The sequence below is a fragment of the Lepisosteus platostomus genome, chromosome 12 (genome assembly GCF_059453375.1).
Source record: "Lepisosteus platostomus isolate fLepPlt1 chromosome 12, fLepPlt1.hap1, whole genome shotgun sequence".
Lineage (NCBI taxonomy): Eukaryota > Metazoa > Chordata > Actinopteri > Semionotiformes > Lepisosteidae > Lepisosteus > Lepisosteus platostomus.
The window spans coordinates 18191669-18210712 of NC_142622.1; the positions used below are offsets into that span (position 1 = coordinate 18191669).

The following is a 19044-nucleotide window of genomic DNA, read 5'->3' on the forward strand; positions in this document are numbered from 1 at the left end:
AAGGATACCAAATTGGCCCATTACAGTGCAGAGAGGCTGGTAGAGCCCTGTTTTAAGGTTGTTTTAATGCTAAAAATGTCAAATGTAAATAAGAAAAAAATTCATAAACAGTGTTGCTCTTCTGATATTCCTGTTTTGAAACAAAATACATTGCATAAATACAATGCCAATAATAAATATTGCAAAATGTTAAATCTTCTCCCCAATATTAAATAATAGTCATTACGTTTTTGTAGGCATATCTTAAACATGGTATTTACTGTATTAATAATCTGCTGTCTTGTTTACACCCCAGATAAAGTAACACTTTTATTAACATAGACGAGTTATATTGTGATGCTGGTAATTCAGAGATAATATCAATTCAGAAAATTAATAAATTAGTCTCAGTTTAGTCAGGTGACAAAATAAGAATAATCCTCTAGCTGCTTGTCCTTTTTTAGCAACACTGTTATAATTGTTGAATGTTCATATTAAGAATACATAAAGTCATACATTTTTATTTTGGCAAAAACAGAAACAAGTGGATGAAGTGTTATTTACAAGAGCCACACTCAACAGTTGTTTTTATTGATACCTATGCAAGACAAAATCCATCACAAGAAACACAATTATTAAGAAACCAGTCAATTCTTAGACATCTTCAATTAATTACTAATAAAAATATGTAGCGTATGAACTTTTAGCCTTTTGAAAATCCCCTTAAACAAAATCCTTGATTGTATGGAAAAAGCACTTGTCAATTTTAAGGAAAATCTATGGGTTATTCATTCTCCTTAGGTCTCCCGAGGTCGTGGCTGTGATGGTTTATGTCATTGACAATGATTCCCCCTTCTCAAATACATTGACAAAAGCCCATGATTAGTTGTGCCTGACTAAGCAGTTGCTTCTGCATTTGTCAAACATCCAAGCCCACCTTGAGCACCTTAGGCTTGAATCGTGTTTCTCTGGCAGGATGTGTGTTTGATGTACACCTGAAAGGCTATATTAATCAGAAAGTGCAGTAGCAGTCTGTCTAAAAAAACGACTATCTTGTCAGAATTACTGTATGAACCACTGGCTCTGTTGTCTTCTTTTTTAATTCTCCCACAATTATTCAGATAATCTCAAACTGTAAAGAGCCATTACATCCTTGAGATAATAAATAGCTAGTTCGCAAGACTACGCAGTCATTAAAGGGCATGACCGATCATTCCCCTTTGACCATACAGGACCAAAGGTCCTCTAAGGGCCCTGTTCACAGCATGCCTCCAGATCACCAGGTCCTGCGACCTTTGCACTTCAGTGCCCTGCCCACTTAATCTCCTTTTATGATCCTTCATTATATTAGGTCAGCATTGTCTTTCCGCAGTTGAAAAATTGATGATTTTTTTACTCAATGCTCATACACTTATGACAATTGAGCGCTGACACAGTTATGATTCTGTCGATGAGCCCAGCTGTCCCAGAGGCCATGTGCCTGCAAGGTCGCACAGCTGCTGCTGAAAGGTCTACTCCTGCTGGATGCTCCCAAAGACAGAAAGACAAAAAATATCCTTCTAAGAAAGAAACCCCCTAAAACAAAAAAAAGAGAATGGTAGACACTTAAAATTATCAAAAGGTTAATGAAGGTTTCTTTTCGTACTTGTCCATTTCAGTTTTTTTGTGAATGGCACAAGAGTAAGGTGTTTCTGGGATTTGTTTTCAAAACACTAGAAGAAAATTTCAGAAAAGATGAAGAGAGAAAAAGCTTGTCATTTCTCATATTGTGTATTTTTATTCTTTAAAAAGTTAAATACAATGTGCAAATGTGCATAAGTTACACATCTTGCTTTTCTTTCAAATTTGAACGCATTTAAAATGTCTAACACAATATCCAGCATCAAGAACCTTCTCCCTGTGTGGTTATGGGTGCTCATCACTGTGTAGCAAGAAACAATTTACAGTGTAAGAACAAAAGAAAGGAGTAAACAAGAGGAAGCTATCTGACCATTCTGGCTCGTTTAGCAGTTTGTAACTAAGCAAATCTAAAATGTTGTCCAGCTGTTTCTTAAAAGTCCAAAGTTTGAGCCTCAGGGACCTGGCTGTGAAGGCTGTTCCTGCTACCCACAACTCTTAGTGAAAAGTAGTATTTTATATTTTCTGTCTCAAATTAATTCCCTTTAAGATCCCAACTATGACACTATGTTTGTTTCACTAAGTGTGAACCAACTCTCTGTATTCATCGTTTGTAAACCTTTCAGAATTTTAAACACTTGGATTAAGTCTCTTATCAATCTCCTTTGTTGAGAGATTTAGTTCTGTTAATGTGTCTGTGTACGGAAATTCTGCTGAGACCAGAAATCATACCTGCTGCTTTTTTTAAAAGGTTTTAAAAACCTTAGGTAACAATGTCCTTTTTGTGGCATACTAAATAGAGTTTGTGATATTGCATTGTAAAACATGGCAAAATATGACTTCTTTTGAGTTATCCACACAACCTATACCTATTACAGAGACAAATAATGGCTTCTGAAAACTCAAGTGAAAACTGTCAAGTACAGTGATAGCAGTTTTCTAAACTGAAAAGTGTAAATAGCAGTATTTTGTGTAAGAATAAAAAATGTATAATCGTTTTTATTATACATTTTGTATAATAAAATACCCAAATTTGGGTATTTGTATACCCAAATACTTTTTATTTTTGATGGGGATATAGAAAAAAAAGATATAAGCACTCAGATTCCTTTAATGTACAGTATAGCTACCTGCAGTATGAAATATGCATGTTACTACTTCCTGGGTGAACAACATTTAATTTTATCACTGCAGTGCAGGATTGCTTGCATCTGCCCAATTTGAGGTTACACCATTTAAGGTGACGTGCTGCTCCCGTTTCATTTTTGGAAACAATGGTATGTGCATACAGTAGCGTAGATTCCTAAAGGATTTAATGAGAGACTGAACCTTTTACAAGTGACGCTATCAGGAGCTTTCTGGAAATCCAAAAAACACAAAGAATTTTTGTTCAACAAGGTCTTCGCTTTCTATACTCATGATGGTTATCTCCTTAAATGCTATGATTTTGATATTTCATCTACGAGCGTTCTTCTGGTTTAGCTTTCGCTATCATTCCCATAACTTTACCACTAACAGAAGCAAAACTGATAGGTCTATATTTTTCTGGTTCAGTTTTGTACCCTTTTAAACACTATTTTTTTTAAAGAACTGGTTCTTCCACATCTCTGAACTTTATTATCATCACATCTTTAAAACTCTTTGGTTTGCCTTAAACATCAGGAAGTGAAGTGTGCTCTAGACATTTGAACAGTCTTATGTCATTTTCCAATTGTGTCTACAGGGGATGTCCTTGATTACAGAAGCTAAATATTAAATCCATCTTGAACATTATCAACAACATGCCAGTTATGATAAAGTTTACAGGTTGTTTAGTTAAGTTTAATAAATGTATGTGCATCAACATTAGATAGATACTAGATAGATAGATTATAAAAGCAATTTGGTATTCTGAAACCTGTATATTACTGAACTTAAAGTGTCTTATGTGAGCAGAACTCTCTTTTTAAACCTCAGACACACTATTATTTATTATGCAACACATTTTTATTTAGTATATGCTAGCCTATTAGGAACTAGTTTGTTGGTCTGTATTGTGAAGTCTGTGCAGCAGAACCTCTCAGTGAAGAAGTAGAGAAAAAAATGAAAAACATTTACAAAAACATAACAAACATGCCAAAATGAGAATAAAACCAAGAATATCATGGCACTTAAGTTATGTTGAATAAAAGATAATGCTGCTTATTAACCAAACCGTGTTATATCACTGATAAAGGTTAACTGAAAAAAAATATCATTTGAACGATTTTCCTAAATAAAGCCCCAGGGTACAATTTTCAGAGCACTTTGTTCAATAAAAAATGCTTTCAAAACAGTGCTCTGGTGATTGGGAAAGCTGGCCACATCTGTCAATGTAAATGCAGCAAATTTCATTGAGGTAAATAATGAGCCATTTGCATTATTTTCCTTAGGCATCAGTGATCCACAAATATCTACTGAAAATAGCTCTTTAAACAAATTATGACAGGGACCTTCCATGGTGCTGACCTTTCTTGACCCCTATATCTTTTATATTTATAGCACTCTTTCTAAGACTTTACCTGATAGCAAAATGGGCTGTAAATTGTGGGATGTAGAATCACAGTCCTGGTCATAAAAGCCACAAGTATGGGATTAAACATAAAGTTAAACAGGCATCAAGTTTTCTTTTTTACCTCCCCATGATCCATGGTGATGTTATCTCACCACTTAAGAAAGGAAAAAATAAGATTATACTGTAAGTTATCCTCAATTAGAGCTATAAATCTAGTAAAAAAAGAAATGATATAGTAAACCAGTTTGACCTTTTTTCTGAAAAATACTTTCAGGCTACAACAAAAGAATGTCTTTGATACATGATTCACGAGCAGTATGCACTGTTTAAAATATGGAAGAAGAAACTTAATATTAACTTCATATCATAAGTAAATGGCTCAGCTACAGTGTTTTCTATAGGTATACATAAAATGATCGAACTTTGATATAATTCCAAACGTAATCAGAATAACACAATTGAGAAATTGATAATCACACCGTACCTTCTCCACACAAAATATTGAAGAATTATTTAGGTCAGAATGTCGTGACCAATTCTGTTTAGTTGTATGCCATGGCCAGAACACATACAAAACAGCTCAATCTTCTGAGTGTGTAACAGGCTACAGTATATTTAAATATATAAATATTGGATTTTATAACATAAGTTTTTCAATTGTTTTAACAAAGACCGGAAAGTACACTGACTTTATGACACATCCGTATATGAATCAGAAAACACAATAAAGAACAGTAAGCTTTTTCAAGCAATGTGAAAAATAAAATCTTTGTAAACAGTTGAACATTTACTTAAAATGTTCCTCAAAGAATTTACATTTGTGTGACACTATTCAGGCCTTAAGAGAACTGTTCAAGTGTTCTTAACCAGTGACTGCAATCTGATTCATCCCAAATTTCACAAACAGCTCACTTGTCTACATCTCATAAAGCTAGTTTACAATCCTGGTGTCAAAATCTCATTGATTCGGCGCCAACTGCTGAAGACTTGTATTCTAAGTCATTAGTTTAAATCCATAAACTGTCAACCTGGGCAGAACTTGAATGGAAGGAAGAATAATAATTATTATTTAAAGGGAAATTATAACTAAAGGAAAATTAAACAGATCAGGGTCATAATGAAGGCTAACAAATTAAGACACATTATGAAAAAAACTAAATAGAACACGGAAAAAGGAAGGTTTAGGCAGGTAAAACGATTTCACTGAACCTTTACCATAAACCCAGGTGAGCTACTCTTCCATAAAGAAAAATAAACTCTTCCTCATCTTCACATGATATATGATTCCTCTTGGGTGCTATTTCAATTTTTTCTCATTGGAGCATAGGATACTTTTATTTACAGTATGTGTTTCATTAGGTGCTTTTAAAGTGTTTGGAGCATTGACGCACACACCTGAGCAGTTTCTGGACAATATTCCACCACTCTTCCTGAGAAATTGTAGTTGCCTGGTAAAGCCCCACCAGTTATGGTTGTCTCCTGTTAATAACACTGGTGACTGTCAAGGACCTTGGACCATTAGGTTGCCTTCAATTTGTACCAAACACAATTTTGTGTTAAAGGTTATTTCTCCCCATATTATCTTTTGCCCCTCACTTCCACTGCCCCACCAGTTAACTTGGACAAACTAGCAGCATAATGTTCACCAAAGACATCTCCACATTGTCTCCCACCAGGCCTATCAAGGGCAAAAAACATTCACAGGTGATTAAAACACTCCACCAATGTCTAGCTCCAACTTAGACATTCTTTGACCCAAAGAATATGGTCATTTAGGTTTTCAGCTGTCAACATTACTTCCGAGCAGCCTCTGAGGAATGATATCATTTTCAAGCAGATGATACTGCCATTATACTTAATTTCTTGCTGGAATTACTTTGTCATTGCAGTTTGAAAGTACAGATGGATCAGAGAGATGTGAGGGTTCTGGGTGAGTCTGGAGACTCTCTGCCTTAAAAGGTCTGGTAACTACAGAGCTAGTCTCCAAGTAATGTATCTCACAGACAGGCTACCTTCAATCATGGAGATAGCAGCTACTGTAGGTAATCTTTAATATGGACATGGTGTAAAGAGATTTTAAATAATCAACTAATCAACTAATTTTGGCTATTTTAAATCAACATATACAAAATACTAAGTATTTGATCATTCGTTTATGAACTCACATGACTTGAACTCAGTATTGTGGTATAACTAAGAACATTACTACTCCGTACAATTAACAAAACCTAAATGATCACTATTTAAAATGCAAATAACATAATGCAGCATGTAAGTTCACTGTGCCTATTTGATACAAAGCATAGACTGGTACAGTTTTATTGTGCATCAGTGTATGCCCTTCATCCTTAAATACTGCATGATTTAAAACATAAAAATCAAATTCTTTGATTTAGGCTGCTTATCCCTTCTGTACAAATTATCAGCTACTGACCTCGTCTGGGCTGGAGGCCTGGTAGGTGCGGTTCTCGTCGCTGAAGTCTTGGTCTGCTTCGGCATACTCCGGCTCGCCGCTGACTCCTGTTCGAGACTCATACACCGGGGTAACATTGTGGCAAAGGGCAATGGCCTTCACTGCCTCATGAATCCGGCTGCTCACACTCTTCCGTACTTTCGGTGCTGATTGCTGGATTTTACGGGATGGCGTGGAAGTGTTACTGCTTCCATTGGACTGACCGCTTACCTAAAACACAAGAAGCAGAAGCCAATAATAACCATCATCATTATCGGCATTGTCATCATTGTCAGTCAAAGCATCTCAAAGATCTTTACGCATAGAAAGGGACTCTGACTACCAAGAAATTACAACCCCCACCTGGGTGACACATGGCAGCCACATTTCAACCAGCAAGCCCACTACACAGCAGATTAGATGCAAGAATGTGAAATGACTTTACCAATTCAATTAAGGGAGGCTACTTTGAGGAAGCTTGAAGTGGAATGTAGCCCAGGCAAAAAAAAAACATCCCTACTGCTTTGAGAAGTCCCTTGGGACTGTTTAACATCCATTTAACTGGGTGGCAGCCTCTGCTGCCTCAGTCACCTCAATAGCCATACTGAGGTAGTGGTTTTGTAATTCTGGTCCAGAGGGAAAACTGTCAGCTACTGGTCCACCAGCTCCCGTGGCATAAGCTACTGTATATAGGCTCCTTCCATTCTCAGTGCCCAGGCTCAGACTTGCATAGGTTCTGAGATCTCGTTAACTCATGTTACCAGGTGGTAATGGTAATGGTTATAAGAATGATATAACATTGGGCATCTATTTTTACACTACTGTTTAAATGAAATCACGGTTTTTAGTGCCTCGATTAAAAACAATCCTTTTATGCCACTAAATGAAGATTTACAAACAAAATCTTGAGTTACATCTTAGATCTAACTGACCTCTTATTTAACTGCCTGAAATCAAATTTAACAAGCAAAAATCCTCCAATAACAATTATATACCCTGCCACCAGTCAAAACCCTGACATAATTGTTTTTTTGTATTTTATGTTCCATTTGGATTATGCTCTAATTCCTAAAGTCATGGCACACAATCAGAAAAGAAAGCACAGCTGACAGCTCTTTGAAGTGGAGAGCTTCTATGCCATTGCAGACCTAAGTGAATTTTATTTGCATGCGATTCATAACAAAATGGCATACTAGAAGAAAAAAGACGACACCTAGTCTTTTCATGTCATACAGTTGTTTGAGGCCTTTTTTTTTCTCTTTTCCTCCCGCAACAACCATCAATTTAGCCCTGTGGTGTCTGGTAGGCACCATACTGACCCAGCTGTATTTGACAGAGTTTATCTGCTCTACTGAAGCAAATCATTTTTGATGATTAACCTCCTACTCGAGGAGAAGTCCTGTAAGGTTAAGATGTGAAATGACAACCTTTCCTGATCCCACCAGAGCTATCAGACACTTTACTGTTGGCTCCAGACTACTGCAATCCTCCTTTTGAAAGCTTGGCTTTCTCATTCAGCCCCCCCCCTCTTTTGCCTGTCTGGGTGTGCGGCCCTCTGAACCGTGAACATTCTGCCCATCAAATTACAGTGTTGTCTAATAAAAGGTTTAACTTTTCTACTCATCTGCTTCAGCCTTTCAGCCACTGCTTTAAGCCTTCTGCATTTGCATTCTACAAACACCGATGCCATTACGCCGTCAAATAAATTAAGCCGATTTACTCTTCTGAATTATGTTATGTTTATTGATGCTTGTATAATTTAATTTCACACAAATTCCATTAAAGATTATGCCCTCTGTCACAAAATGCTTCCAGTGGGGAAATATAATCAGGTTATAATAGATTTGTGTGTTGCATTACAGTGGACCTACTAGACTATTGTCATCTTAATAATAAAAGAGCACACAAACAAGGGGATAAAAATCAATGGTACCAAAGCACTACCGTCACACTGTACTAAGTGACTGGCAGTTTTCATTACCAGAGATTAAAGACAAGACACCAGCAGATGGGTTTTAGCTTCGAACAACTGCTGGATGTTTGCTGAGTCTGTACGATACGCATTTCTTAATCTTGGTCTCCTTTAAACAAAACTACATAGCCAAGGTTTAGCTATCATAATTGGACCCAAGCACACAAAAAAGAAAGCAAATTATCTACAGAGTTCTAACCCAAAGCTCCTTGTGGTTACAAAATCTGATTAAGAAAAAATAAGTCTAATTCTTTTTAATATGCACCCTAGCACAAAAAATACTGCAAATGGAGTTTAAAATGATTGTATCAACAAGTGAATGAATAAAATTCATTCAGAAATACTGTACCTCAGATTACTTTCTTTAAAAAAAAAAAATTTCTCCCCTTACATACTTTCACTACCTATTGTGGACCTCTATATTCTGTATGTTAATTTTTTCATGTTTTTTTTACTTTGCCATTCAATCTTGGTTAAAAAAAAATTAAATTATTTAAAAAAAACATCTCAAATTGTATATAATCAATGTGCTGTACAGTGAACTTATTATGATGACTTTTATTTTCAGCAGTATTATTTTCATGTGCAATGATCAGCTATTAAAGAACTGAGCACAGTAATACTGTATATCTATTCTTTAAAATAAGCCATTCAAATTTTGCCCATCTTTTTTAATACTTCTATCGGGATTGAACAAAACAACACATTTAACCTGTCCAGAAGTTTGAATGTTCTTCTTTTAAAGCTTTCTGGTAATGCAATTCTGAATGAGAATGAAGATACAGTAGGTGCAAATGAGTTGCAGAACTCCAGCTGAGCCTTACTGCGACAGTGTTCGACTCTCAAGAACTGCTACATGCAGTCAATAGCATCTTTTATCACAATGGCATATTAGAGCATCTATACAGCATGTAAACTATTTCTTATGTAATTATTTTCTTCTGGAGTCTGTCACAATGCACAGAAGGAGACATTGTAGCTGGCAAGAGTGTGTTACCTGGGCGTATGACTGTATGACATGACTCTGAATTTCATCCATTGTGTCTGTCCCATAGGATACTGTGCCCAGGTGGAGACGCTTGAATATCATCTCATTCTGTGTCAACGTCCCTGCAATTCACAAAAGAATAAGTTAGTAGGCAAGTTAGGTCAGATCCAATGTCTCTTTGAAGATACTTTGCTGTTACCTGTACTTTACTAACTGTGCCACAACACAGTTCAATGTAAGACACTGTATTCGAAAATTGTTATGCTCTCTCCACAAACAAATGAAAAAAAAAACGGAATAATTGAGCACTGTGCAGTTTTGGAAAAAGGAAATTTGTTTTAAGAAAAAAAAAGCCTAAAAGTCTATTCCCTGAGTGATAGCAGCTGTTACTAACAGCAGACCTCCAAACCCAGATGCAAGGCTCCTGCAGATTGTGAGCAGAGGATGTCTGGGGTTTAGAGGGGCAGAGTGAAAGGCAGAACACTTGTTATAGAAGACTAGGATGTCTTTCTTCTTTATACTGTACAACTACACTCTAGCAACCAACAAAAGCCCACACCCTTAGGATAACATGTAATCACATCTCTTAGTGCTGTTCAAAACATCTGTTAAAAAAGGTTAAGGGAGATCCCTTTCTATTAAACCATTAAACCAAAAAAAATGCAACTACAGAAATTCTACATTTAACATATTTAAAAATGTTTATATAAAAGTAAAATAAAAAAACAGTCTATCCTCATACAAAGCTGCATGCAGAGGTCTTTGATTTCAGTACATTTTCTGTAGTCAATTATATGTAAAGAAGGTGTCCATGAAAACTGAAAAAATATTAACAGAAAAATGACTTTTTTAGAAGCTACAAAGCAAATCCTTCAAAACTTAAGAAAAAAGGTTAAATAATACAGTTTGTGAAAAACTTTGAACAAATTGAGTATTGAGTATATGAAACTACAGTATGTTCTTAAAGCACAGGCATTGTGGTTCTTGTTATGTTAGTCTCTTTCTGAGCTTTCATTCTGCCCTTGTGTAGCTTGGCTGAGATCAGCAGGAAAATGCACTACATAAATTGTGTTATAAAACAGAATATGACGACTGACACAAATCAAAGCAAACTAGCTTATTAAACTAAAAAGACAAGATTTTCATGATCAACAAAGGGACAAGCTTTTCAAATTTTTCCAATATTATTTTCCATCTGTTTACTTCTATACCCATTCTTTTTGGAAATGCCAGCCCCATTAACAAACACCAAGAGAATTTGTAGCTGAGATTTCTCACTGACATCAATATAATCTCTCAGTCAGCAGCAGGTTGCAGAAAGCAAAGCTATGACAAACATTGAGGGGACCCTGGTGTACTAAAGCCCACCCAAACCCAGTGCTGTAATACTTAATAAAACTGGGGGGAATGGTTGTCCGCATACATATTCACTGTCACACTGAAGGAAATTCTCAATGGTGCAAAAGACCTGGCTTTTGACTAAAGTCTTTGCAAAGCACAGTTCCAATGAAGGCACTACAACACCAACAACAACACCAAAAACAAAACTTAACATTCTTCTTTTGTTAGAAGAAAACACCAAGCCTAGAAAAAATAAATTAATATCACAAGAAAACAACATTCAATTACTGTGTAGGTTTAATGAGGGTGGGTTAACACTTGACAATTATAACTAGTAACAGCTATTCCTATTACTAGCAGTACTGGATTCATTGGCCAAAATATATTTTACAAAATCCTGTCTTCGTCTAGAATGCAAGAACAGATTATACAGGATGTATTCCATAAGTTTTAAAAATGTCTGCGCCCCAGTCTCTTCCCACTTTACTGGTGGGACTACTTTCAGTTGAAGTTTTGCTGAGAGTAATGGCGCATGAGGAGTAAAATATGTGTTGCAATGGCTCCACCAGTTGTCAAGAGGAGTTCTCTGGGAATATTGTTGGACAGGGATAGTCATGAAGAGAGCAATATTGCTATCAAGAAACAGATCGAAAACCCACAATACAAAAACTGGCACAGTAACTGGCAACACGTTCCGATTACATATCTTGCCAAATGTAAAACCACTTTTGGAATTTATTAGCAATTTTTTTTAAATAAAACTACAGCAAAAGGGCTTTATGTGATTATTATTTGATATGCTAATTAAAAAGAAAATACTGCCAGCCTTTGAAGTGCAAAACAAGATCTGTAAGATAATGGAAGACTTTTCAAGGCACATTTCACTGTATCAAATTCAAGTGTAATATTATATCCATGCTTGGCAGGACTTGCTGGGATCTTTTATTAAACTACACAGAAAAAAATAGTTGGGGAAATGCATTGAATTAGGGGACACTGATTTTTCCTTAGACACATTCCAACTTCATTGTCTTGCAAATGTAGTTGCTTGGCACAATGACAGCTTTATTGAGACTAAGTCAGTCTCCTCCGCTCTGAAGGAGCCATTCATTACCTTCTATATAGTGTTTAACAAGTTTCTTAAATGAGCTGCATACCTTTGTATTATGTTTTGACTTCGTCTTTATTTACCTGTTGTGTCTGTTTATTACACGAGATTAATAGGCCATTTTAATATCTTAAAGGGTATACAATTTTCGTTACAGTGCCTTTCACCCTAAATTGGTTTTTAAAGGGAGTTTTTTTCTTAATTGTAGCACTTAGGTTTATTGCACATTTTCCAACTATTCCATCTAAAGGAAGTACCCGTCCGCATCAAGTCCAATTGTTTTAAAACAAATTGTAATTATCCCATTACAATTATCTCTGTGGATTTCCTGAAGCATTTTTCAAGTAATATTAGTAAAAGTACTTCTTCCCCCTGTAAGAAAAGCTTGCTTCAATCATGTCTCTTGACTTCCTGTTTCCCTATGTACCCCTGTGTCTACAGCAATAACACAATGATACATATTTACAAATATCTGAACATTGTCTTCTAATGATTTTTCCTCCTAAACAGTGGAATATTTCCATCTGCCTACAATTTTAATTATAGTGTATGTTTTAATTTTTAAAACCACTGTGAAGAGTTGTTACAATCCAGTATTACAATGTGACTTATCATTGGAATGATATTGGATATTCAGTATTGTATATTGAGCAAATAGATCTCAAGTGAATTGAAGTGTGGACTACCATATTCCAATCCGTAAAGCTTGCACCCTTCTTACAGATGCATCGATCAGACCTGCTGTTTTGAGTTATGAGGAGACAGTACACCTGATTGAGCATGTAAAAGTCATAGTCACTGAACAAAACGTGTCTACTTAGTTTAACTTCTCTTTTACCATGTTCACTTGATATTGAGCAAAAATGTCCCTTTCATCATTAAAGTCACAGGACATATGCGATTGTAATGTTTACTCTGAAATTGAAATTACTTCTGAAATTAATTATAACAGCAGTAAAACATTCCACTTGCTCTACTATAAAATCAGAGAAACCTCAAGTAAATAACACCTTGGCACAACACATACTAGAGAACTGTTAAAAGTTCAAACTAAAAAAATATGTTAAAGGTATAATCTGTGCCTTAAGTCTGCAAATTACCTCTGTTCAGTGATAGTTCTGAAATACAGGTCTGCTCATGAAATCTGAACGCTACACTTGACAAAGACACAATTATGGTCTAGCAGGAACCAAATATGAAGTTCTCTTTGGAAAACATTTGTGTGTCCCGACTGTAGTACTAGTTCATATGATGAAAAGAACACAAAAATACTAAAAATTATGAGTTTCATATTAGGACAAAATTCAAAAGAGAATTTTATATCCGATTTTGATTTCCACATCATAACTAAGAAATCCACATTAAGATTTAAACAAGCTCTTGTTACAGTAACTGCTTATGTTCTCAAAGCTCACTCAGAGAGTACACAAGCTAATAAAAACAATAATATTGTCAAGAACAGCTTTTACAATAAGATAGATTTGAGGTGAAAAACAGAAATATAATCTAAATTGGAGGTCATGTGAACGAAATGAAAACAATAAATCATTATATACTTGTTTTATGTTGCTGTTTTTTACAATATTGAAATACTCCTCAGTCTTTCTTTTCATTATCACATAGCTTATTTAATATGTAAGCACATGGACATTCAAGCTGTATTTAGTACGCATGAAAAACTTAAAGATTTGACAAAACAAGTAAACAAGTAAATGAGTACATGGAAAGAAAATAATAGCACAAATTGTGACTCAAACGTACCATAAACACATTAAGATACCCACTCTAACTTTGAAGCTTAGAAATTTGAGGACCACACACATGCAAACAGCACCTGGTGGGAAATAGAATCTTCCCCCACTCATGGAAAATCAAGTTTTGAAATGGCCAAAGTAATTCAAAGTGGGGTCAAACAGCCCTATTCACGCAATGCATCTGTCATCTTCAGCTGTTGCAATTTTTTTCCCCCAAAGAGTTTAATTGGCATGCTTTGTACACAGCAAAGTGTGCTCAACTTCATTTTCACAGCATCTTTCAACCTATCTACTGGCTAATCAAAAAAAGAGATCATAGGTATTATTTATCTACAATGACACTAAATAATTATGACTGTTATTAAACAGACAATAATGCTAAGCTTCTGTTCCCTTTCAGTGGGGACATCACGGTTCCTAGATTTCACAGAGGTGTTTTCAACAGGCAGATATAACCCTTTTTTCTAGCTCTTCTGGCTGGAGTTCCTCATTCTGTCTCTACTCTGAACTGCGGCATCTAACACTCTATTAGTATTACAGAAACATCTCTGTGAACTATTAAAGTAGCTGATCTATTGAATTTAATCATACCAGCTTAAACACTGAATCTTTTGGCAGTTTCTGCAGAGAATACTTATTATGAGCAGACAGTGACATACAGTAAATATGGATGTCCTCTATTTTAAACAAAATAATTCAGTAAAAGAAAGTTACTAAAGGTGGGTAGCAGTGTGGGGTGGTGTAATATATTATTCTGTGCCCTTTCTATACACATCAGGTAGCTAACACCTTAAAAAATTCAATCTGCTTCCAAAGTTTCTCTCCAAGACAAAAGTATCTATCTGAAACATTTAAAACATTTATCTGAAACACTCAACAAGTTCCATTCGCATTTAGATTCTCTTTCTCTTTTCCTTAGGATGCAGAGAAAACCAGGGGATCTTTCTACAGACATCAGATGTAGAAAGATATCTGAAAGCCTCCACTTCCTGGTTTTTAAAAGTCACAAGCCAATTGTTTTCTCTCAACTGGTCAGGGTACTGAGGTTGGCAGGTCATTCCCCATAGCTTAATGGGGAATATACTGTACAGTAATTCAGACAAGAGCTGCTCTTTTCTGAACCTGCCTTCCATCATTTGGAAGAGACATTATTGTGAAGTTAGTATCACCTGCCAATATTTCTTACACTTACACTGGTGAATTACGCTGTTGGAGGTGGAGTGGGCTAATATTTATGCCTCTGACTGCACTTAGTCACTAAGACTGCACTTTCTTAGTTCCGGAGAAAGTTCCAATGCCATCCAATGCAGTCCCATGCACTTTCCCTAACCACTTAATTTCTAATACGAATATGAATACTTGTACGCAATGTGATGTACTGAACCTGACACCAAATGAGCAGTATAAACTTGAGGGCCACATTACATTTGTACCCCCTTTTACCCTCTTATGGTCTAAAGTTGCTGGCAGTCACAATTATGTGGACGCCTGGGCAATTTTACTGAAAAACAAACCCCAAAATAAAAACAAACTGCTGACTGCGTATGCTTATATAAAAGCATGCATTCTTACAGCCTATTACCTACTTGAATAAATACTATAAGCTTTATATAAAAAAAGCCTGGAAGGGAGGCACCCATGGGGCCATGGGCCCCCACAGATGTATTCTCTCCCTTTGGCAGCTTTTGTTTTCCTCTCCACCATGCCCTGTTCTCTACTACACTTGTATGTGAAACTTGTTGCAAAGGGTACTATGAAAAATAAAAACCAATCAATCGACAGGGAGAATGAAGACATTGCATCCCTTCCTCTGATAAGTGTACTAGTTAGTGCCATTCACCATTCACCACTCAGTTTTGTGCAATGTATGAAGGAGATTTTGTGACTTACCGACAGGATTTGCTGTTGCACAGCATGCCAAGTATAACTTGGCAGGCTCAAGTTTACCCAGCAATGGTTGGTACTGTAAGTTGCTTGGCAGCAACTGAAAGCCTGGTTACGGTCAACTAATGACAAAGCTCAGACCTGAATAGTGCGTGGACTAAAGGATCTGACCTATATCCCTGTCAAACAGATAATTTTCCTGTAATTGTGCAGCAATTTTGTCACAGAAAAATATATTAATAGCAAATTCTACTTTGGTCATTGTCTGTAAAGAAAAATAGCGGCAAGTCTGGGTTCTTTACCTAATCATGAGAAACAGAAAAAACAAAATAGGATCCTGAGTTGTCGCTGTTGCATGGCCTTACATGGGAGGTATAGAACAACTGCAGGCAGATACGCTTCAGTAACAGTAACACTCCCCACAGTGATACTGTTTACTGATCTGATTCTGGTATGTTGAAGGACACACTGGTGATCACTGTTCACTTGGATAGTGGGAAAACACTGTTACTTTCCAAGTAAAGATTAGAAAAGGAACACATTTCATTTATTTCAAAATTATTCACTTAAGCTATTGTATCACATAAAATCCTGATATCTTCCACATCCTATGAATTTTGTATTTAGTGACATCTTAACTATGCAAAATCCACTGTTTTGGAAATGCTGTGTTGGTTAATATTTGCCTTGTAATTAGATACAGCTAGATTCTGTGAACTCACTATTAGATTAGTAACCTACCCCCATTCCTCATCTCAAGGCCTATCTTGGCATAAGACATGCTTCAGAAATCTTTCCAACACCGTTTTGTGCAAACTGAAAAAAGGACCTTGTCTCAAACACGATGCATGTCAAGAATCATGGCTTCTCCGACACCTCTGATGGACAGATTTTTAAAGCATTGTCTGAAATAAAGATCCTCTGCTAACAGTGTGACATTCCAAACCGATAAAAGCATCCAAGCTCAAAATAAAGCTCTGCCTTAAAAGGATGAAGCCAGGGCTAAACCTTGAATTTTGTGTGTTCTCAGTGGAATTCCTCCCTTTAACAATGGCATTTTCAGACGCAACCAGTGAGAAGATTAAAATCCTCCCTGCAGATTAAGTACAAATTATCTGTCTCTCTGTTTCAGCACCATTTGTTCATTTATCACAGAACGTCTAGTATTTCTGGTCAGTGTCAATATGCTCCGCATCCTTGCAGTTAACAGATGTCTTCTCTTGTCGAATGAATTACTTTATGTTTCATGCACCGGTGGCCACAGATGTGTCACTATAGCAACATCATTAATTTCAGATCTTACCGGAAACATGCTCTCCAATCAAACCTAATTATACCATATTGCTTTCTTGTCCAACAATAAGGAAACTATAATGTAATTATTGGGACACTTCATTTTCTATTCTGCCGTGGCAAATGCAAGAGCCACAGTGATGGACGCTTCTTGTCAAAATGTGTATTGATGAAGCGCAAACCCAATTTGCAGTCATAAGGCAACTACCTTCCAATTATGTTAGTGACACGGCATTCCTCAGACCCAACAACTCCAATTCTTTTTCACTTTCTGTGTGGTTAACCTACTACACTTGACAAACAGGTAATAACAGACTTGTCTCTGTGTCCTTTCCAATTGTTCCCCACATGAAACCACTAATGCAGGCTCTTTTCAGAAAGGCACTTACTATAATCATTTTTCGGCCTATATTTGATCATATATAAGGTCATACATGTGCATCAGGAACTCACTGGATCTTGGTTACTGCCCACTTTGCTGTGCCAGAGGGCTTACAAGCTTGTGAAACTCTGAAGCCTGTGTATGCAGCCTTCCTATCCTTTTCATTGTGTAGCTATGAGAATGCATACTAGCATCCAGGAGACCTGATTTCCAGTTCCAATCAAGACATCTGAACAGACTGCACCCTGCTTGTTGACAGAGGTACTGCAGCAACTTGCTAAATGCTCTGCTTGTACCCACTCTCCAGCAGGAGTGGGCTGTGTGGGTGCTGTGTCTCAAAAGTAAAGAACACAGCCCCCTTTAAATTGGCATGCTCTTTCATCTCAACGTGTTCTACAGTATGAGTGTACTTGAAGCCAGGAGACACAGGGCTATCAGCAGCTGTACATCTGCAAATACACCAGGGTTGGCTTTGTGTAAAGCAGTTTCTTGTTTTTTACTAAAATATCTAACTTTTATGATAAAGCAAACCTTAAAAAAAGTAAATAAAAGAACAGATATACAACTAAACAATTAATATAAGATCATCACTCTCTCTCATTGTATTTTTGCATTCATACAGGGGTACAGTGAAATTAGAAGTGGAAGTTTGTTTTTTTCTTGAGATTGGAATAAACTGCATTAAATGGATTCCTAACCTGATTTCTCAATAATTCTGATAAGTCAATTTTCAAACACTGCATTCTGATTTTCCACCCCCAAAAAACTAACATTTCTTCTGAAACAAAATAATCACCAGTAAAAAGCAATGACAGGCATGAGTGTTGACTCGCATTCACGCTTCCCACCTGTTTTGTCGGTCAACATATACACCAATCGTCCCAGCTCTTCGGGAATGGTGCTTGTTCGCACCACAGTGCCTGGAATATTTTCATCCTTCATGATCATCCAGCCGTATGCTGCCTTCCCCATGTCCAGGTTAACTCGCAGGCTGTAAGGAGTGACAGACACAAAGGACCGAAAGAAAGATTTAGTTTCAAAAAGGCTATATGGCCAAATGTTAAAAAAAAGTTAAAATATTAACTCAAATATTAATGTGAATAAAACCTGATATGTCTAGAAATAACCATTGATATGAGTGGTTGGAGTAGGCAATAACTGTGGCCGTATATATTGTGTGGGGATGAAGATTATAGGATGCAAGACAGACTTTCACAATAATAAGAAGAGTGCAATTTTGTTCCACAACACCTGGGCTTTAGTCCATGTTTTATCAGCTCGGTGTCAGAGCAGATCATAGACATAAGAAACCTTGAAAAATTGTGGGATCTTTTTGAATGGCAGTATATATCATTTCAAGCAGAAGGGGATCTAACTGTGGCCAAAAGGTCAGATAAAACTCAGGAAGGGTATCATCAATGACAAGGGATTTATCTTCTGTCATGTACTGCTGTCCTTTAACTCAGACAGGGGTACATCTCCAGTACGGCTACCTCTTCAAGAGAAAGACTAGGTAGATGAAAAACCTGGAGAAATGTCATGTACCTTCTGATCATACTCAAACTACATATTTTAGAATAAAAAAGGTCGAGTTTATCTGCATTAGATCTAACATCAATATCATGTGCTGATCTGGCGAAAGAAGTTTCCATAAACTGTTTTTTTAGGCCAATTACAATTAAATGAATAATTCTGATTAGATATACATAAAGATAATTTGGAACACCTTGGATATTAAATT

General features: G+C 36.4%; 1 protein-coding gene across 4 annotated transcripts in view; it reads right to left on the reverse strand.

The window, feature by feature from the left end:
• The window catches only part of atp9b (ATPase phospholipid transporting 9B), a 149767-nt gene that overhangs the window by 29119 nt on the left and 101604 nt on the right, over positions 1 to 19044 (reverse strand). For all 4 annotated transcript variants that reach the window (XM_088601272.1, XM_088601270.1, XM_088601269.1 and 1 more), the window contains 3 exons: positions 18152 to 18294; positions 9551 to 9663; positions 6564 to 6812 (listed from right to left, as the gene is read on the reverse strand). In XM_088601272.1, coding sequence (XP_088457398.1) covers positions 6564 to 6812; positions 9551 to 9663; positions 18152 to 18294 — 505 coding nt within the window. The remainder of the gene's footprint in view (positions 1 to 6563; positions 6813 to 9550; positions 9664 to 18151; positions 18295 to 19044) is intronic.